This window comes from Phaenicophaeus curvirostris, chromosome 28 (assembly GCF_032191515.1).
Source record: "Phaenicophaeus curvirostris isolate KB17595 chromosome 28, BPBGC_Pcur_1.0, whole genome shotgun sequence".
NCBI lineage: Eukaryota > Metazoa > Chordata > Aves > Cuculiformes > Cuculidae > Phaenicophaeus > Phaenicophaeus curvirostris.
Genome location: NC_091419.1, coordinates 1,492,560 through 1,514,256, shown reverse-complemented (window position 1 = coordinate 1,514,256; position 21,697 = coordinate 1,492,560). Strand labels below are relative to the sequence as shown.

Here is a 21,697-nt window from a genome sequence, read left to right as displayed (position 1 = left end):
GTAACTGAAAGGGGCTACAAGAAACCTGGAGAGGGACTGTTCACAAAGGCTTGTGGTGATAGGATGAGGGGCAGTGGGTATAAACTGGGGAAGGGAAGATTTAGACTAGACATAGGGAAGAATGAGTGGGGAGGCCCTGGCACAGGTCGCCCAGGGAAATTGTGGCTGCCTGATCCCTGGAGGTGTTCAAGGCCAGGTTGGATGGGCCTTGGGCAGCCTGATCTAGTGGGAGGTGTCCCTGCCCATGGCAGGGGGGTTGGAAATGGATGGTCTTTATGGTCCCTTCCAACCCGAACTATTTTATCATTCTATGATACCTGGAAAAAAACTCCCACTCTGAGAGACCAGAGCGGCTCCACCACTGGTGGCCGGTCACACACACATTCCTGGGGAAAATTTCACAATTTTATTGGAAATAGTTAACGTGGATCATTATTCAATGGTAAAGAGTGAGAAATACTTTACTCTACCAAAGCCATAATTCATCTCAGCAGCTGCGCAGCAGCAATAGCTCCATGTCCCCCTTCAGGATTGCAGCACGCAGCCCCTCCTGGGCCGGGGGCTGATCCTGAGGGACAGGCCACCTTCCTGAAGGACAGGCCACCTTCCAGCCAGGCTGGCCAATGTCATCCTCCAGCAGAGTCCAGCTTTGAGAATGCTATATCAAATACCTCTCTGTAGTGCTCAACAAAATGCACTTCCAGTCCTTCGGTGATGAACCCAGCAAGGTCATAATAATCCTTTTTATTCTCTGACGGCAGAATGATACAGGTAACCCCTGCCCTCTTCGCCTGTGGGGAAAAGAAAGAGGCGGTCCGTGAGTCCTAGAAATCCATCAGTCTGCCAGAAACTCTCCATTTAGAGAGCAAGAACGGGAACGGTTCTTTTGGAACATGATCTGGCTTCATTGTGCTTTGGAGTGCAGCAAGGGCACCACGTACAGAAGGTGTCCCTAGGGGCGGATCATGTCCTAAACCTCCCCAGAGCCCCTGAGACTCTCCAGTCCCACCCTCAGCTGTGGTGGCAGCTGAAGTGGAAGTAGTTTGAGCCCCAGAAGGGCTATCATAGAATCATCAGGTTAGAAAGGACCCACAGGATCATCGAGTCCAACCATTCCCATCAATCACTAAACCATGTCCCTCAGCACCTCATCCACCCGTCTTTTAAACCCCTCCAGGGAAGGTGACTCAATCCCCTCCCTGGGCAGCCTGTTCCAGTGCCCAATGACCCTTTCTGTGAAAATTTTTTTCCTGATGTCCAGCCTAAACCTCCCCTGGTGGAGTTTGAGGCCATTATCCCTGTGTGGCTGCTCGCGCTCCCACAAGTGCAGCTGCTCAGGCATCCCTATCGTATCCCAGGCCTCGGTAACGGCTACCGCAAAACAGGATGCAAAATTAGCCGTTTAAAAGCTACACGAGGAAAAGAACCACACTGCACACGGCTGCCGCCCAAACACATCTGGGGAGAGAACGCTGCTGCGAAGGCCGTGCCTCTGAGGGCTGCTGGAAGAGCTAATGCTGTGCCTGGAGACAGAAAAGGGTGTGTGAGCAAGGCTGCACAGGTGATACGTACAGAGGGATTTGGTGCCTGGAAAGAGTTCTGAAAGCTGCAAAGGGTTGAAACCAAAAAAGCAAGCACCACTCTAAAGTGAGCACTTGCAGGGGCACTTCAGTGAACTTGGTGCATACAGCTTACTGGACAAAAAAGAGGATTGAGTAACTTGATTATGATGTACAAAGGAACTTCACAGGGGAAAACGCAAGGCACTGGAAGTTCCTTCTGTCTAAAACAGAAAGATGTAGGGATATCCCAGTGAAATTTTAAGACAGACAAATTAAAGCTGGAACCAGGGACCACAGACTTAATGTTAGGGATGATAACCTCGCAGAAACTGTCCTGTCTGCACTGGATGTCCCCCTCAAACAGGTGCTTCAGCCCAGGGCAGGTTGTCAGACCACACCAGTGTAAGGGAGAAGATAGCTTTAACAGCCAGATAATCCCTTCCACCCTTTGTTCTACCAGTAACAAGATTAACGCTGATGGCCTGGCATGAAGCCTGGGGTCCCACCTCCTTCCTTACAGCCAGAGACCCAGGCAAGATCCTGTGTGCCCCCAGCAGCTTCACAGAATCACAAGGTTGGAAAAGACTTTCAGGATCATGTAGTCCAACCTATCATTCCTATCAACCACTAAACCACGTCCCTGAGCAGTGCTGATGGAACCACTGCTTCTCCCACTGCAGGGGCAACCGCTGTGGCTGTCCCAGGCACCACCAGGCCCACCCAATTCAGGGCGCTCTCCCACAGACGACACGCAGAGAAAGGACGGAAGCTCTTACCGCAATTGTCTTCTCCTTGATTCCACCAACAGGCAGTATTTTTCCAGTTAACGACACCTCTCCAGTCATGGCCACGTTCTGCCTCACGGGGCAGTTCATGGCCAGCGACAGCAAAGCTGTAACTATGGTGCAGCCCGCGCTCGGTCCATCCTTTGGTGTGGCTCCCTGTTTAAAAGAAAAGCACAACCCCCTTGTCTTTACCTCATTCGAAGAGCAGCAAGGCTAGAACACCTCCCCGTCACTGCTGCTTGAATGTGGCCCTGGGGGGGGTCTCCCAAAGGCTTTTGTGGAGTCATCACTGATGGAACTCTGCTATTTGAGTTTGGCTGATGATGTCAGTCCTCATCTTACCCACGAAGAATAATCCAGGAGTCTACAATTAGGCTTCTGGCCGATGCCATCATAATACTAACACTCAAGACTTTGAATAAGCAACATGAGTAACAATCAGAGCATGAATGCTTTAGAGGTTTTTGTTGACCTAAGACAACCACAGGAAAAAGTAACAAAGGTCAGCATCACCAGGGAAGAGAGCATCAAGACTCACAAAACAGTGGAGGACAATATTGAAAGTCATTCAAGGCAGGAGAGATCTGTCTGTTTAGAAAGTCCAACTAAACTAGTGGCAGTCTAGATTTAGCAGATATCAAACAGTTCTTCAAGGTAAGAGCAGAAGAAATTAATGTTTAAGGGGGCAGAGAGGCAGAGATAACGTCTGCTGTTTTCTGATCCTCCAGGAAGGAACACAGAGGCAACAACCAAGAACCCCAACAGATACCAAGCAAGCTGCAGCAGCGAGTGAAGTGAGGACAGGGACAATACAGATTTTGTCTTCAGTAAAGCACCTGTGCAAAGCCTTTTACACATGAGCCCTCTGAGCATCATCTGCACTGATTTTCAGTCCCCAACATCCAAAAATGCAATCACTGCCATCACTGGGACTAGAAACTATGGCACAAAGACCAAGAATATCAATTGTGCGTAAATGGCCTAAGGCCTTTACGAAGGCCTGGTAACACAGAAACCTAAACTTTGGTGTCCTTGTGGCAGCTTACAAGCTTTTATCCAAATCACTCATCTCTATGCCGTGGTTTCCCCACATGCACAACAGGGCCAGCAGCTACAACAGAAGCCTGGCACTCCTTACAGCGCTTTCCAAACCCCCGTATTCTCGCCACATGCTCGCTGCAGAAAGGAACGGAAAACCAGCCCATCGGATCCTGAAGAAAATGTCTTCTTTTCTACATTTTACTGCTAAACAAGGGCATTCTGCACAACATCGGGACAAAGGAAGGATTTTCCAGCTTCATGTCTAGGGGAGTAAACCAGCCACACTGCTACACGTGCCCCGTGCGTTTGGGATCACTTTACCTCTGGCACATGTAGGTGGATATGGGAGGACATGAGAAAGTCATTGTTGGGGTCCTTCTGCATCAAAAAGGCTCTTGCAAATGTGTAAGCTATTTTGGCACTCTCTTTCATTACATCTCCCAGCTGCCCTGTTACTTCAAGGGACCCATCTTTGCTCTCCTTGTCTTTGGGTCGCTTCAGGGATGTTTCAACAAACAGAGTGGAACCTCCTAAGAATGAAAAGAAAAATGACAGCCTGAGAAAAATTAAAGGAAAATCAAACCAGAAGGTTTTGGTGATGCAGAAGCAATGTTGGGAATTTAGAGCTAGGGCTCTCTGATGAACTACCACCAGCTGAAGTCTGCTCTCTGAATCCCTTCAGAGAAACCTGTGTGAAATCCCAACAGCACTGCCCCGACAGTCTCCATTCACTGCTGCTTTGGACTTCACACTGATACAGGGAGTAAGTTAAGGGAATAAGAAAGGGTCCCTTTTTCAGGGAAGAAGTCAGATCTAAAGGCCATAACAATTCGTTTTACTCATGCCAGAACTTCACTGGACTCAGTAGGGAAAATTCAGTTTGACAGTTTACATTCAATTTTTGAAAATTAGACAGAAATTACAAGTTTTGTCTCACCCATGGCTGTCCAGGCCAGACCCATCACCACTCCCGGAGGAGTGGTTTCATACATGCGGTCCACGGTGAAGATGGGCTTTCCTACAAAGTCCTGCAGGTTTTCAGGTGTCACCTGGACCGTCTCTGCTTCTCCACTCACGATTTTATAGGCAGATTTCCTCAGTACCTGCATGAGACAGCAATTTGTTGCTGTAGAACAGGCTGAGAAGGCCAAAGAACAGGGGTCACGGTTGCACACAACCTTCCCTCACCTTTTCTACTTGTTTCTGTAGATTCCTCACCCCACTCTCCCGGCAGTACTGCTTGATAAGAACAGTCAGGACATCCGATGTGATTTTGGCTTTGTTTTCATCCAGGCCACACAGAACTCGTGCTTGAGGAACCAAGTACCTCTGAAAGAAAACAGCCCCACACCCTTTTGTTAGTGTTTGTGACAAAGGCCTGGTGGTCCCAACTCACTCAACTTCATTCTGCTGTTTGCTCAATGCCACTTCCACAGCCTGTGGAGCACTGGAGTTACTTTAACTGCGTGTTGAAATCAGAGGAACTCTGTCCAAAATGCCCTCTGCCTAGTTTTTGGGCATAGCTGGATGTAAATATACGAGCCTCAATCTGCCAAAAACATTTTATCAGCTGTAACTCACAGGGGTTTCTCTTACCTCTGCAATCGCAAGTTTCTCTTCTGCCACATATCCCGATACGTTAATCACTTCCATTCTGTCCCGCAGTGGCTCTGGAATGGTTTCTGTTACATTGGCAGTACAAATAAAAAGTACCTAGAAACATTTACAAGATCCTGTTAAGCATTTTCATTAACGTGCTGCTTTGTTCCAAGCAATAGTTCCTCAGTTCTGTGTTTCTCTGTCTGAAGAACTGGAGCAAGATCATTTTCTCTGTCAAAGAGCTTTTATTACAGGGAAAGTTTTGGATATTAAAAGTATATAGTTGGATGTTCCCCACTCCCAATAAATGTGTAGAAATACACACAGCACAAACTGGGAAATGGGGATGGTCTCATATGGCCCAGATTACTTGCCAGGACAGATCTGCATCTCGCTTCTAAGTTACTTCTACTTCCTATGAAGTTAGCACAGATCAAATTACATACATATATTTCTAATCCATCAATTCTGCAAGTAATGGAAGCTGCAGGAAGTGCAACAGTGTGTGAAGACAACCAACTTCAAGAGCCTGACAGCAGCATGAGCCCCCCTCACTTGACAGCAGCCCTACCAATCATTCCAAGAAGAAAAGCTCCTGCCTTTTCTAGGGGTCAGGGCCATCTTTGTGTCCCTGGCTGTACAGGGAGTTCGGGCTACAGGACACGTGCTGGTGATTGTGTTCTCTTTAAGCATGCACAGATACTTCAGTTAAAGCCAACTCCTGCACAGACAGCCCTGTACCACTTGTGTCTCAATCCCATCTGTTTGACTTTCCCACTGACTAAATATCAGCACCTTCTCGTGAACAGGAAATCTCTGCATTGATGCACATCCACGCACTCCAGCTCCACAGGCTCCGCAGAAGAAATACCTTTGACAGATCCACAGGAACATCAAGGTAGTGATCCAAGAAGTTAGAGTTCTGTTCTGGGTCCAACAGCTCTAGAAGGGCTGAGGATGGATCCCCTTGATATCCTCTTCCGATTTTATCCACCTATGAGAGAAAAAGTTTCAGTGCTCTGAGAAGTTTCTCACCACAATAAATCACTCAGGCAAAGATTCTTTAAAGGCTCCATCTGAAAACCTTCATGTGTTTGCTCATCAACAGCCACTACGAAGCTATCAGTTTTCTGTGCATTCACCCATGTCCCCACTATCCTACCGCACGAATATGTAACACACCTGATGACACAGGGCTGTAACGGTGTTGTGGAGAAGCACCAGGAAGCCTCAGGAGTGGGCATATAATCAAAAGCAAGTTAGTTATCATGGATTAGCAGGCTGCTAGTCATTAAGCTACGCTATAGTCACAGACAGAATACTGATTCCACAGTGGGAGGACTACAGGATGCTAGCTCATACCCCTTTCCTAAACACTCTCCTGACTCTGCCTGAGGTGCAAAGTGCCTGTGCACAGCCACTCATCGCAGCTCAGCTGGCGTCCCCTTGCTGCTTTCACAGAATCAGAGACTGACTGAGGCTGGGAGGGACAAGTTTCATCACCTCTCAAACAAGGTACTCATTGGTTACATTATACTGCAACCCCTTACCCTGTTTCTTGGTCACCCACCATTCCCAAGACATCTGCTGCTGGGTCTTTCCCAGGCATGGCACACGTGGAGGAGACCTTTACTCTATCCTGAACACCTGCCGTTATATCCTGGCCTTTTCCAAGAAGCAGTGGGGCTGCAGCCCTTTCCCATTCCCAAATCAAACCACAAATCCCCACCTGGGATTCTTAGGAGAGTTACCTTTCCTACTGGGGTCACTGATACATGTTTTTAAGAGCAAAACTAGAAGAAAGACCAGATACATCACCTCATCAATCAGTATAAGTGGATTTTCTGTCTTGGTCTTCTTCAGACACTGGATAATTTTTCCTGGCATTGCTCCAACGTAGGTCCTCCTGTTTTACCAGAGACCGTGTTTAGGAGCCATTGTGAAGCACAGCACACGCCACACAACATTGCCTGTAGCTGACGGAACACGTATATCCGTCTGGGAAACAAGTCTGTATCTCTTCTACCTCTATCAAAACTCTTTTCTATCACTATGCTAAGCACCGAGACCCAACTGGGCTGTTTCTAGCAGAGATCAGACATGAGGTTTGCCAGAATACTATTATATTTAGTTTTAGTCACTTTGAAGTCAGAGGGAAGCAAAGAGCTTCTTGCTTTTTGGGTAAAGAAATGTTAGAAAAGGGAACACTGCATTCCCTCAACTTGGTAGGAACGAAAAAGGAAGGTTGGTGTAAATCAAAAGATACCCTGAAGGAACAAACTGCTCACTGCAAAACACAACCTTTCTGCTAGAGGGGACTGGCACCCAGGAACACACAGGAGCAGAGCAAGAGGGTAACAACAGAATGAACGCAAAGAGAACAACACTCTGAAAGGTCTATCAGGTATTTCCCTCTGCTTCTGTACTTGCAGGCTCAATTCACACTGCAGAACAGCTACTCCTGCTAGTTTGAAAGCACTGCTAGCTTTGTTTTCAGGTGTGTGTGGAATGAAAACAAACACATGGCAGGGCTGGATTTACTGATTTTTGTATTCATGTCCTCTTGTACTCATGAATACCCCAGCTCCCAAGATTTCTTCATGCAGCACCTCCCTCCCGATTATTCAGGAACCAAGCCTCAAACACACCTGAACACATGAATGATGCTGTTTGAATTGTCACCCTTCTCTAGGGCTGGCATTTATGAACAGGCATGAACCAGCATTTGGCGCCAGCTGGGTGCTTTTGGGTAGCACTCACAGCTTTCCAAATATCTCCCATGAACAGGGATCAACTGCACTGAGGCACATAAACACGATGATGTTCCAGACTCTGCTCTTTGCTATCCTTTTCACCTCTTCCCATAGCTCAAACTGCTTAAGTCACACTGACCTATGTCCTTTTATTTCTGCTACATCCGTCATCCCTCCAACGCTGAAGCGGAAGTACTCCCTGTTTAGGGCTCTGGCGATGGAGCGAGCAATGCTGGTTTTGCCAACACCAGGGGGGCCATAAAAACACAGGATCTTCCCCTGGGTGGATCCTCGCAGCTGGCTGACTGCTATAAATTCCTGCAGGACAGATGAAATACCAGTAGTGAGTAGAGGGTGACTGCAGCAATACCATAACGTATTTGTTATCAGGTCAAGCAATGATTACAAAATGAATACCACACACAAAACTGGTCCTCAGAGGACCAGTGGAGCAGCTGTGTAAGATACTTGAGGTCTCTTTTCTCCCTCTGGTTATTTAAATGCTTGGCCCTCCCTGGGCTTTTCACTCTGCACTCACCTCGCTGAGAGAAGCAGTCTCTCCCTCCGCTATCTTGAGGTGGGAGGACAGACTTCTAGCTTCTTCTTCCAGCTTCCCTAGTTCTCACCTGAGTTTCTCAAGCTACCTATGTGCATCTCCTACTGTACTGCTGCTTCTTTCCTAGGTTAAACCTGCAGCTTTTCATGCTCCTATGCTAGAAAACCCTCAGATCACATCCTGCAGCTGAGAAATCAAAAGTTAGCGGTTCAGAACCGAAGTCTCAACTTGTCATATGCTTACAGTGCAAAAATCACTGTGCAAGTGAGCAGAGAGACGCGGTTGCCCTGTAACAAGCCAGTTATTTAGCAGAGACAAGCCTTGAACTCTCCCACCTACAGCACTGAACTCCACAGCAACACTCGATGAGGACAATAGCACCAATCTAATTAGGGCTCAAACCTCTGTAGATATTTTTCAGTACCCTAAGATGACCAGCCTTGCTGGCATTGATACAACTGGGTGCTACAACTGCTCCTCTGTGCAGAATTAATTCTATCAATACTCAAAGCCACAGACGTGTCTGATGCAACTCGTTCTATGTCTGTATAAAGGCCAGACCTAGTCAGCATGAGCAGCACTGGGAAACATTGTAAAGGACTGACACTCAAAAAGGTTATGTGCTGGCAGCATGCAACAACAACCTAATCAGAAAACATTTAAAACAGTAAATCAGATAGCGAGATCTAGTCACAGGCCCCAGGCACTAACAGGGAGAGAAGCCCCCTTTGGCTGTGAGCCAGGAGATACTTCACAACTTTTACCTTTTTCTAGAAAAGACTGGAACAGTGTGATTTAGAAAAGCAGTAACTTTGCCAGTCAAGCAGAACCATTTTAACAGTCTCTGAACAAACTGATTAAAATCCAGAGACTGCTCCTCTGGACTCTTATTCACGTGCTCAGCAGTAAGTATCAAATCTGAAACACAACCAGTGTTTCAACACAAACACTACAATCTGAAATGCAACCAGAATACCTCACGCAAAGCAGAGTGTGAAACAGGACACGCTGCCTATTCCTGCCTTACCAGAATTCGCTTCTTGACATCATCCATTCCGTAATGATCCTCCTCCAGAACTGCTTGGGCTCGGCTCAGCTCCAGGTTCTCCTCGCTACACTTACCCCACGGGATGGACGTCAGCCAGTCTAAGTAGTTCCGTGTGACACTGGCAGAAACACACAAATGGGAGTGATTTGACAACAACCAGCTGATGCCATCCTCCACTGCCTTCCAAAATAACCTCATCCACAACAAGCGGAATATGACCAGAGAAGGGAGACTATGAAAAGAACATCATTATCTGGCAGTCATTGCTAACCTTTCGTTATGGTCTTCACTCTCTTGTCCTTAAATACTCAAAAAAAATCAAAGCTTTTCTTCCCAGTTTTTGCTTTCCTGAAACAAAGAACCTCCCACACACCATGCAAAGACCTAGATTCCTCCACACAAGTTCCAGGTATGACTTTTTGGTGTGGGGCTGGTTCCAGCCTGAAGATGAATGGGAATGTTTGTATGCGCTGCACTACAGTCAACTGTTGGGACCAGGTCATGGAACTTGAAGACAGAAAATCACTTTTCTCTGTTTCGTCAGCAAACCAAGACAACATAAAGAAGAAAGGTTCCTGGCTCAGAAGCAAGGAAAAACAGCCAGATACACAACATGACAGAGAAAGAGTGAAGACCAGCAAATAAGGGTGTTAGAGCAGAAGCTAACGGTGGAGACAAATGCTGCTGAGGAGAACACAAGTGCATTAAATTAGCACTCATGTTCTAAACATCCGCACACTCAGATCAGGGATTCAAATGGACGTGAGGTCTGCAAGATGCAGTAAGCAGCAAATTGTGCAGTCGTGAGCACAGAGCAGCACAGCCTTCCCAGGTCTGGCTGCCTACTCCTAGGATTCACTCCATAGCAATTGCCACACCAGAGCTTTGGCTTTTTTCTCCCAAGACCTCTCACTGCAAATGTGCTACTGCTGGTACTGCAACGAGGGAAAGGTACCTTGCTGGCTGTGAAATGCAGAGTGTCTTCCTTAGCTTTTTCCCTCCTCCTCCTGGCATATGACTATCAAGATGTTTCTCATGCAGAAGATGAGCAACCTTCCAGTATCTGAAAGGGGTCTACAAGAAAGTTGGAGAGGGACTATTCATAAAGGCTTGTGGTGGTAAGATGAGGGGGAATGGGTATAAACTTCTTAGAATTTCTTCCTGATTTCTTCCATGAGAGTGGTGTGACACTGGAACAGGTTGCCAAGGGAAGCTGTGGCTGCCCTATCCCTGGAGGTGTTCAAGGCCAGGTTGGATGGGCCTTGGGCAATCTGATCTAGTGGGATGTCTCTACCCATGGCAGCAGAGTTGGAACTAGATGATCTTTAAGGTCCCATCCAACCCAAACTATTCTACGATTCTACGTGCCTGCCCTCAAATGCAGCCTTTTACTGCATAAAGGGTAGTTTCTTTTAGAAGTAAAGATCCAGGACATTCAGTGCCGATGAATACACCAAGTTCTGTATTGTACAGCACACACTGCCTCGAGAGACAAGAAACATCCACAGCAAGCTGAGTCTCTGACAATACATGTCTCGGATTACGTGGTAGAAGCTATTCAGTCCTTTGCAATTCCAACCCTGCCCAAAAACTTTGGGGACAACCTCTGGTAGCTGAGCCAATGTCATGTGCTAGCAGCTACCTTCTCTTCTCTCAGATCTAATGAAAGCACCCTAGGCACAGGAGAGAAGAGCCTAAGTTAAGGGCTGAAGGAGTCACTGCACATTCCATGATGGGTAAGGAACTGCATGGTTCTTATCCACAGCATTAGGCTGTAAGAGACGTAAATTACAGTAGAAGAGGAGATCTGGAGAACAGTCCCATAGCCAGGATGTGATCATATGCTATATTCAGGGAAAAAACTATGACAAAAAGAGAAAAGAAACTCCTAAGGTAAGAGCTCACAGGATCATATAAACTCCTCTCTTCCTCCCAACTAACTCTGACAGCTGAGCACTCACTTGAATTCAGAGGAGTGATTATCCAGCAAGGCCAACTTGTTCAACTCCTCGTCAATCACATCCATGACATGTTTTGGCACTACCAGCTCCTTCAGTCGCTCACGGAATTTCTCTTCTATAGCATCCTTGTCCTCTTTTTCCAGACCTAGCTCTTTCTTAATGATCTTCAATTGTTCTTGGAGGAGGTATTTGCGATGTGTTTGCTTGATCTTCTCCTCAACCTAGACACAGCAACATATACAGTAACTGTTATGTTCCTGGTATGTCCCATCAGACATCACATCCTTCCAAATACTTCTCAGTTATGACCTTCCCAGCAACTGAAAACGCTACTTGGAAATAATTTGCAGCATGTTCTAACACAAAAGGTGACTGTGACAGACATACTCCAGCTCCCTCTACACCTCAGGGGCCTTCACTGGCCACTGTTCAGTACTTCAGAGTTTTGTTTATGCTGGGGAGATCAAAGCCTGGGCAGATTTCACCACCCCAGTGCCAAATAGATGGGAACAACCACTTACCGCGACCTGCTGCCTACACAACTGCAAACAGAGCCCACTATGCAGCTGGCCTTCCTTGCCACAATGACACACTGTTAATCCATGTTCAACTTCCTACATTAGGGCCTCAGAGTCCTTTTCTGCAAACCTATTTTCTAGCCAGTTGGCACTCAGCCTGCCCTGTTGCATGGGGTTATTCCATCCCAGGTGTGGGACTATGAATTTCTCTTTGTTGAAACAGGAGAGGTTCTTAGCGAGTCTCTGAAGCACACCACAATTAATCAGCTGCAGTTAGACTTCAGCGTTGATCACAATTCTTTTTGCCCAGCAGTCTAACCAATTTTTTTACCCACCTTGCACTACATCCTTCCAGTCTGTAATGTCCCAGTTTGGTCATAAGGATCCTACGGCTGATCCCTACAAAAGCCTTGCTAAGGTCAAGGTACGCAATAGCCATTGTTCTGCTTTCCTATCAGAGGAGGCAATCAGGTTGAGGAGGCGTGGTTTGCTCTTGGAAAATCCCTTCTGGCTCTTCCAAATCACACCCTGGGCTTCCATCCAGAAGGGATTTCCCCATATCTTCCCATGGATCGAGGGCAGGCTGCCCTGTCTGCAGTCTCCCAAACCTCTTTCTTGAAGACAAGCGTGGCATTTACTTTTTTCCACTTACCAGTAACCTGCCCAATCACCACAGTGTTTTAAAGGCGATTGAGACATCAAAATAATGACAATGACAGGCCCTTCAGCATCCTTAGATGCATCCCATCTGGCCTCACAGACCGCACGTGTCCAATTTGCTTAAGGAGTCTCCAACAATTCCTATCCTGGTCCAAAAGCATTTTGCACTTAACGTGAATTTTAAAAGCCCCAATTATTGCAAGTTAACAACCTGAGGAACTTCTGACTCAGTATATACAACTCCTTGTCCTTCAAATACTTCATATACTTCATATACATATGTTTCCACTTCAATGCAGTTGTTGTACTCTAATTAAAGCTTAACGCAGCCAGGAACTACTGCAGTTCTCAGCGGTGAGCAGAGGGTCTTTTGAAATAGCACTGTGCTATTCACATCGTTATGTGCTATTCAGATATGATGCTGTACGGTTTTACTCAGATGCCTGGTAAACTGCAGCCCTTTAGGGTTTACCTGCTTGCAAGATATCACAACTTGGGCACTTTTTAACAGCAGATGCCGTAGCCTCATGCCTTGTTGCTTAGAATCATAGAATCACCAGGGTGGAAAGACCCACTGGATCATCGAGTCCAACCATTCCTATCAAACACTACACCATGCCCCCCAGCACCCCGTCCACTTATACAACTTCCATGAAAAGTCAAATTTCTAACAGAAGAATCATATAAAGTCTTAACTTTACAATAATCTCCCTTTAGAGTGTGTGCCATTCTCTTGCTTTACAATTCTTCACTGGCCATGCTAAGCATCACAGTGGTGGGTGCAATATAAATACATACAAGGAACGTGTTACTTCAAAATCTTACCTCCCTTCCAAGACGCTGCTGAAGTTTGCTCAGCTCATATTCCTTCTTTAGGAGGGAAAGAGCTTTGTAAAGCCGTTTGGGAATCTGGAAAAGAGAGATAAAATGATTTTTCAGACAATGTACTCTTGGCAATTCCCTGTGAGGAACAGGCTGTTTGGTAGAACTCTCCAACACCTGGAGATGTAAAAAGATGAACCATGTTGCATTTCCACAGCACGCAGACAATGCATGAAAGACAACTATTTGCCATAGAAGATGCAGATCTTCTTGAGGCTTCCCCTCAAGGGAAGTTATTACTGACTCACCACATCCTCCACCTAGTCACCGCTACTAACCCACCATCAATCATAGTACTGAGGTCCCCTCTCTACTGAGGCTGGTAAAGAGACCATGACATGCACCAGACAGCCTTTTGGTTCACTCAGCACAGCTTTAGTTAGAAGCTCCATCTTACACTGGTTTCTTCCAAGATGTCTTGCAGTTCTTGAGACTCTGCCCCTGTCAGTGCTGCACCCATGTCGCTCAGGTAGATGGGGTTATCAACTACACGTTGCCCAGCCTGCATCATCTGAAGTACAGACTCCCTGAAAAAACAGCAATAAACCCCCAAATGCTCAGCAAACATTTACATTCATAAGGGATTATGACACAGAGTTATTTACTTGTTAGGACAGAGCAAAGATAAAACACAGCTCCCTTGATAAAAGGAATTATCACCGACAAATAAAACCAAGTCTATGAAATGCTCTCATAACAGTTATGTGAATTTTTTGTGAGCCAGTACACTAAGACTCTTACTCTGCTCATGTTACATGGATCAGACCAAGATACCGCGGCGAGCTTCACTAGGCCCAGCTCACCGGCCCCAGGATTCATAATCATTCCTCGTATCCAAATTTCACATCAGATTTTCAAAACCTCCCCTCTGTTTCCAGCAATGGATGATAAAGCTTGCATCCCAGAACACAAATTTCAGGTGACAATTTGGCAAATATCTCTTCTTTGTTACATCAAAAGGAGAAGCGGAACAAGAATTCTCAGCATACTCTGGCTTGAAAACACGCTGTTCCCACAGCTGGGCAGCATGGGAAATACATACCTGTACAAGGGGTTCAAGGCAATGATGTCCCGGATTGTTTTGACAATTTCTGCAGTAAGGGCCTATAAACACAACAAAGATTTAATCAGCAAAAGCCTGGAAATGGGCAGACAAGGCCTCAGTACAAATACGACATTCCCCAAACTCTCCAACACAGGAGCACAGAAATACAGCCCCCGGCTACCCATCAGCAGCGGGATGCTGTAATAGTGCTTGGTGGTGGGGCAATTATTCCTCCAGGGAGACAGGAAAAGGCAAGAAGGGCCCTGGGTTGGCTTGCTGCATGCACAGAACTGCTCCTTGGCCAGAAGACACAATCATGTTGATCACTCAAGCCACCTTGGAGCAAACACTCAAGTTTGGCAGAGGATATTACTCAGATGTAAGCACAGCCCAACCCCTTCACTTGGCAATGTTTTAATGCGACCAGTTCTAAGGAATTGAGCTGTTGTGGTACAAAATCACTGTTTTCATATAATCCTCCCATGCTATGGCTATGAGGACGAGGAACTGGTTTCTTAGGCCTGAAATTAGAGCCTGATCTTAGAACTCTTAAGCAAGAAATGTAGGTGCAACTCTACAGGACAAGTCAAGGCTTGCACGATTAATTCACTCACTTTAACCTCTTCTGTGATCTGAAAATCTTCATGAACCACGTTCTCTACTTCTACCATGAGAACTTCCTGTGAGGGAGCAGCTACAGGATCCAATACCACCTCCACCGCTTGGTCCTTCACTGAAGGTTCCTCCTCAGCCTCCTTCTTAGAGCGCTTCTGTTTCCTTCTAACTTTCTGCTTGTTCTCGGGCTCCTCAGGCTCAACCTCTAGCTGCTTGTTTATACGAATCCTGAAAGTCAAAAGAAACCAGCTACGATCAAATCTCCTCTGTTATACATGATTTCAGTTCCTCAGCATGAAAAGGAAAGAGTCTAAGTGGTGTTTTGAGTAAACTAAAATTTCAAGCTTCGACAAAGGTGACTGTTTTGACAAGATTCAGCTTTTGGTTCATTTTGTCAAAACGAGGCTTGATTCAGTAAACCAGCAGTAATCCAAGTAAATTTACAAGAAGTAAGCTGCCATACAAAGAAGTTAGCTGACTGCTGAATTAGCCCATTGGCGTAGGAATGAGGGGCCAGGGGCAGCTGGCAGCACCTTTACCATAAACCGTGTTAGCTTCAACCAGGTACAGAACTACAAAACCGGATTTCTAATAATTAAAAGAAATATAATCTAACTAACGCTGGTGAACCTGCACGAAAAGCTCAATATCACAGACTGTCCGACTTCACATTGAGAAGTGTCACTGCACATGAACAGAACAATTATTAAGGTATCACTGTTAGTACATAGCTTAGGAGCTGGTGTCTCCAGCTACATGAACCAACAGCTCTGATGTAGACTCATACCCCATTCTTGTCTCTGCTGTTCACTTTAATTCTGAATATAATGTTCCACTTTTTCAGTGTTCTGATCCTCAGCAATCAATCTCTCTGCTTTAAACCACACCTGCTTCGTTACCTCCTGTAACACTAAATATTACACACCATGCATGTAACGGACCTTGAAGTCCTTCCATACCCACATATTTGAAATTTTGGCCTGTTACATAAAGACATTCCCTAGATTATGATTTTAAAAGAGGGATATTCCACAACAATGAATTGACTATTAATCCTGGAAAAGGTACAGGACAGATCATACAGCAATCACCTTCCAAAAGATTAGTTTCCCAGTACTGTTTATAAATTTCCCTGAATTTTGCCTGCTGTGCACATACCCTCCTGTCAGATGTTTTCCCTACAGATTACGACCCACGGTTCTCCAGAAAGGGATCCAAATCTTGCCCTCTCCACTGGTTTAAAAAGTCTCCCCACTAGAGAGGAGTGGTACACGAACCCTCAGGAACAATAGCCCTAGGCAAGGTTGTCTTAATGAGGCTGTGAATGAGGAGTCCAAAAAGACAAGGGATGTTACTTGCAGGGTGTAGGTGTTATTTTCTATGCTATCTCCTCCAGAACATAAGACCGCCTTATCTACTCCGCCTGCCACTAATTCTGACTGCTCTTGTCAACAGAACAGAGCCACAGACAACTGAGTTCAAAACCATTTTCTGGAGGGCGAGTTGCTGATGGTAGAAAGCAGTTGCTGGGTAGGAGAATGTCCCCTTGCAGGGCAACTGCAAAAGAGTCTGGCGGTAGCCAGCTGGCCAAATATTTCTGCGTTGGCTGCGGAAGCTGCTGCCCTGAACCAGAGGCACCCTATGAGGTGTGTGGGGAGAGCTGAAGGAGGGAGGTAGAGACGATAGGACACCACATTTCATTATTCTGGCTGCTGATACAAAGAGTTTCCTTTTCTATATTTCCCCCATCAATGCAGCGTGCCTCTCAGATCCAGAACGGTTCCTGTGAACAAGACTGATCACTGCTCTGTGTCTCAATCAAATAAAGACCAGTCCCCACACCTTCCAAGTTATAGGGAAACATTTCTATCCCAGGTAAACCAAAACCAACAGCTGCCTATTCCCAAAATCAAATCAAATGGGGCTGCGCTTTGATAACGCAGCAGGACGTTTAAAACTTCAGCTGGAAAGAAGCTGACTTGCGATCTCAGGCAAATATACCTTCAAGAAGCACTGCTCATTCTTCATTGTCCAGAACCAATGCGACTGAAGCAAAGTGAAGCAGGAAACAGGAGTGCTTCAATGAAAATCCCACAGTGAACCTCTGTCCCCCATCATGTTTCTGTCCTTGTATTTTCCCTCCTAGGGGAAATTAATTATTTGATGCTTTAAAAACACACTTTTATATTGTCTTAGCTCAAAATACTTGGCACAAATAGCTAAACCTATATTCCCAACAATAACCCTATTCTCTTCAATTCCTTTCCAGGACAAGGCCACATACATCTGACAGTTCAAAGTGAATTTTTCTTTTTAAAGCAAAAATACTGTTTTGAAGTAGTTCCAAGGAACTTCTTTCACTATTACTAAACCTTGCTGTGTGCCAAACTTCAGCTGCTTGTTGGCATCACATAACAGTTTATATGAGGATGCTGTGCACCAGCTCTTCCTTTTGGGCTAACCTGTCGTATCTGTAATAGCTCACGGAATACAGAATCACAGAACAGTCTGCATTGGAAGAGACCTTAAAGCTCATTCAGTTCCAACCTCCTGTCATGGACAGGGACACCACCTACTGGACCAGGTTGCTCAATGCCCCACCCAACCTGGCCTTGAACACCTCCAGGGATGGGGCAGCCACGGCTTCTCTGGGCAACCTGGGCCAGGGCCTCATCATCCTCATCGTGAAGAATTTCTTCCTAATGTCTAATCTAAGTCTTCCCCCTTCCAACCACCACAGCAGAGGTGCTCGGGGCTGGAGCAGCAGAGCTCTATCAGGGTATGTTGTGGTAACAAAGCAAAAGCTTGCAAAACACAAACTGTGCGTGAAAACGCATACACGTGCTGAAAAACAATCCGGGGATGTATCTGTTCATAAAGGAGTCCAGTGAGAGGCAGCAGCAGCCCAAGCCATTACCTGCGGTGCCCCATGACAATCATACGCAGCTTGTCTCCCAGGTCCTGCATCTCATGAATCTGAACAAAAGTTCCCATCTGGTAGATTTCATTCAGATCCTCCACCACATCGGATTCATTGCTATCAGGAAAAAAGGCAGAGTAGGCAGTCAAAATCTTGAGAAAGCAGGTAAGATTAAAAGAGAAAGGAACAATCACTGGTTGCAGAACTTTAAATTGGACTCGGGAGCACAGACATTTGAGTTTATCCTGCTGTCAACATCATACAGACCCTTTCTAAAGCAACCAACTACCCAGATGGTTATTCTCCCTCCCCAGTAGCTCCTAAAGCAAGACTCAAGCTCCTGGCAGAGTTGGTGGTGGCAATGAAATCTGCCATAGCAAGAGGATGGCCCGAGCCAATACACAATTTCTGTAAAACCACCCAAGGCAGGGAATTTCAAATCAGAGTTTTTAGCGTAAATACAGCCTCGTCACAGAAATAGCTTATTTTTCAAAAGATCAACAGAAATTGCTTACTTGTCATCCTTTTTAAGAAAAACACCAGCATAAGGCTGGGCAAGACGTACTTTCCTCCTCAGCAGCTCAACCAGCTTCTTATTTTTCACCTAGGACAATAACAGGGATGAAGTCAGAGGTGGATTTTCCGCAAGCGGTGCACCCTCAGCCTGTAAGGTCTGGCTCTGGTGGAACCATATGACATAACTAGGAAGTCTCACCTCAGATTTTTCTAGTCTTGCCCTTATTACAGGACACAATATAGGAATGCATCAGAGAAACATGAAATAATAGAATGCTTTGGGTTGGAAGGGACCTTAAAAATCATGCAGTTCCAAACCTGATTATTCAAAACAAGTCCCCGAGTGCATAACACAAGCTCGAAGGCAGGGGGAAAACCGAGGTCTAACCTGTACAAATCTTATGAACATGTAGCCCAAGATTCCCAGGATAAGGGAGAGCATTTAATAATTACCTTAACGTAAGACATTGTTGACCCATGCATTGAAATCAATAACTTGTATGTAAAAGCATTACATGACTGTGTGCCTAAAGATTATAACAACATGTAATCCTCTCTTTCCCCCAGCACATCTAGGAAGATGCCAAAAACTGCACATATTGCATCTAGACATGCAGAAAATACTGAAGTAGAAATACTGTTATGGTAAATAACTCTACAGGAACTATTGATTCAGTTCTTGTTAGATTTACTCCAAAATCAGATTGGTAAAATACAAATGAGGAGCAAAAATGTGAGTATTTGTTCCAAAATGGTTGCATTTCAGGAGGAAAAAGCATTTCTGGCCTGTGAGCTCAAGTCAGCTGTCCAAAATTAAGTTTATGGTTCTTAAACATATAGGTGTGGAGAGAGGAGAGACTGCACCTTGGAATTCCGAGGCTGCATCCCCATCCCTCAGCACCCTCTCCCATCACAGCAGTGTTCCTCTGCACTGAATTCCAGCAGCCTTCACAAACCCTGTTCTCACTGCTGTGACATCAGCTCAGGAAGAGAAACCAAGGACAGGTTGGCTTAACCTTGAGAAAGAGAGCACAGAGAAGCCAGCAAACTCTGGAAGTCTCTGGGGAACCTCTGGCTTTCCCAGCAGCAGCAATGTTAAAGACTGATGCAACCCTGTGACACCGAGTCGGTGCCTGCCCTGCTATTCCAACACCTGTGGAGCCAAGGCTGCAGCACGTTCTGCACCCTGATCCCTCCTGGGACTGACAGAATCACAGAATCGTAGAACAGTTTGGGTCGGAAGGGACCTCAAAACCCACCCAGCTCCAACCCTCCTGCCATGGGCAGGGCCACCTCCCACTGGATCCAGTTGCTCCAAGCCCCATCCAGCCTGGCCCTGAACACCTCCAGGGATGGGGCAGCCACCACTGCTCTGGGCAACCTGGGCCAGGGCCTCCCCACCCTCATCGTGAAGAAATTCCTCCTTATGTCTAGTCTAAATGATCCCCTCTCCAACTTAAAGCCAACCCCCCTTGTCCTATCGCTCCATGCCTTTGTAAGGAGTCCCCCTGCCCAGCTTTCATAAAATCATAGAATCACTAGGTTGGAAAGGACCCATCGAGTCCAACTATTCCCATCAGTCACTAAACCATGTCCCTGAGCTCCTCACCCCCCCCCCCCCCCCGTCTTTTAAACACCTCCAGGGAAGGTTTTTTTAAACACCTCCAGGACAGTTTTCCTGTAGCCCCTTCATGCCCTGGAACAGAATCATCACGGAATGGTTTGGCTTGGAAGGGACCTTAAAGCCCATCCAGCTCCAGAACCAAGGGATTCTATGGAGATGCTCTAAGAAAACACGCTCCAACACCCCACGCCTGGATGAACCGAACCCCGCTTTGCCTCCAACCAAACGCCCCCCACGTTGTGCCGCTCACCTCGATGATTTTGATGAAGCGGGGGAACACGGGGTTGCGGGTCACGGCGATGAGCGGCACGTTGGGGAAATGCTCGGGGACGAGCAGCGGGGTCAGCGCCGTCATCACGGGGCCGGCCGGGCCCTCCCCGCCGCCCCCTCCTCCTCCTCCTTCCTCGCCGCCCTCAGCCTCCTCGCCCCCCGCCCCGCCGCCCGCGCCCCACTGCTGCCAGCGCGCCCCGGAGCTGAAGGCGGCGCGGGGGGACGGCGCGGGGCCCGGCGGGGCTGGAAGGGCCGAGGAGGAGGAGGAGGGGGAAGAGGAAGAGGCGGCCGGGAGGAGGAGGCGGCGGCGCGCAGGGCCCAGCAGCGCCGGCCGCCAGCGCCCGCAGAGCCTCAAGCACCGCGCGGCGGCCATGCTGCCCCCCCCACCCAACCCCGCGCGGGGCACGCCGGGAGCGCCGCGCGTGGCGCCGCGCACGTCCCCGCCCCCGGGGACCGCGGGTTCGAGACCCGCCCCCGGCCCCTGCGTCCCCCAACCCCGGGGACTACGAGTTCGAGACCCGGCCCCGGCTCCTGCTGCTGCCCCTGCCCCGGCCTTATGCCCTTGGTCCCTGTCCCCAGCTGTGGGTCCCCTGCCCCATTTCCTCCCCCTTGTCCTTGCCCCATGCTCCTGCCCCTTGTCCCTGCTCCAGTACCTGCCCTAGCCCCTGCCCCTGTGCCTATCTAACTCCACACCCAGCCCCCAGCCGCCACCACTCGTCCATTGTCCCAGTCCTGGCCCCTGTCCTAGCTCCTTGCCCTTGATCTCTGCCCTTTGGCCCCTGTCCTAGCTCCTTACCCTTGTTCCCTGCCCTTTGACCCCTGCTCCGGTCCCTGTCCCTTCTCTGACCCCAGTCCTTACCCTTGACACCTGCCCCTGCCCCACTCTCTGCCTCTTAACCTAGCCCTTGACCGCTGCCTCTGATTCTTGCCCTGACACCAGACCCTTGACCCCAGAGCCTTCCCACCAGACCCTGCCCATTGGCTCTTGCTCCCGCCCAGGTCCCTGACCCGACCCCTGTCTCTGCTCCTGTCCTTGCCCCAACCCTTGCCCCACACGCACATCCCTACCCTCTGGGAGTTGGAGGTTTGTACCCTTGCCCCTTGCTCCTGCCCCAGTCTCCGTCCCTGTTCTTGCCTTGGTTCCTGTCCTGACTCCCGCCCTGCCACCCCAACTCCTGCTCCTGTCCCTGCCCTTTGCCCCCCTGCCCCTTCTCTGGGCCGGCCCCTGCCCTTGCTCCTTGTCCTGGTCCTGCCCCACATGCACGTCCTGGCCCTTCTGGGGGTCATGGATTTACGCCATTGCTCCTGCTCTGGTCCCTCTCCCTGTCCCTTGCCTGTGTCC

General features: G+C 47.7%; 1 protein-coding gene across 1 annotated transcript; it reads right to left on the bottom strand.

Moving 5' to 3' along the window:
- Window positions 1-392: 392 nt before the first annotated feature.
- On the bottom strand, window positions 393-20,743 carry LONP1 (lon peptidase 1, mitochondrial). Its single transcript, XM_069877780.1, has 18 exons — window positions 20,336-20,743; window positions 18,461-18,549; window positions 17,943-18,062; window positions 15,025-15,253; window positions 14,408-14,469; window positions 13,763-13,892; window positions 13,309-13,392; window positions 11,306-11,526; window positions 9,324-9,462; window positions 7,880-8,058; window positions 6,806-6,893; window positions 5,859-5,981; window positions 4,985-5,101; window positions 4,577-4,717; window positions 4,326-4,491; window positions 3,710-3,918; window positions 2,339-2,503; window positions 393-791 (listed from the first exon to the last, which is right to left on the bottom strand). Exons 1-18 carry the CDS (start codon window positions 20,726-20,728, stop codon window positions 627-629), a joined length of 2,820 nt encoding a protein of 939 aa, XP_069733881.1. The 5' UTR covers window positions 20,729-20,743; the 3' UTR covers window positions 393-626.
- Between the last annotated feature and the right edge of the window lie 954 nt (window positions 20,744-21,697).

Bases quoted from the DNA above. Each gene is read 5' to 3' on its own strand.
- LONP1 (XM_069877780.1), bottom strand. From the start codon at position 20,728: ATGGCCGCCGCGCGGTGCTTGAGGCTCTGCGGGCGCTGGCGGCCGGCG. The intron at 5,102-5,858 runs GTATTTCTTCTG...AAATGTTTCTAG, and splicing joins TTCCTGTGGATCTGTCAAAG to GTACTTTTTATTTGTACTGC. The intron at 3,919-4,325 runs GTGAGACAAAAC...TTTCATTCTTAG, and splicing joins TCTGGCCTGGACAGCCATGG to GAGGTTCCACTCTGTTTGTT.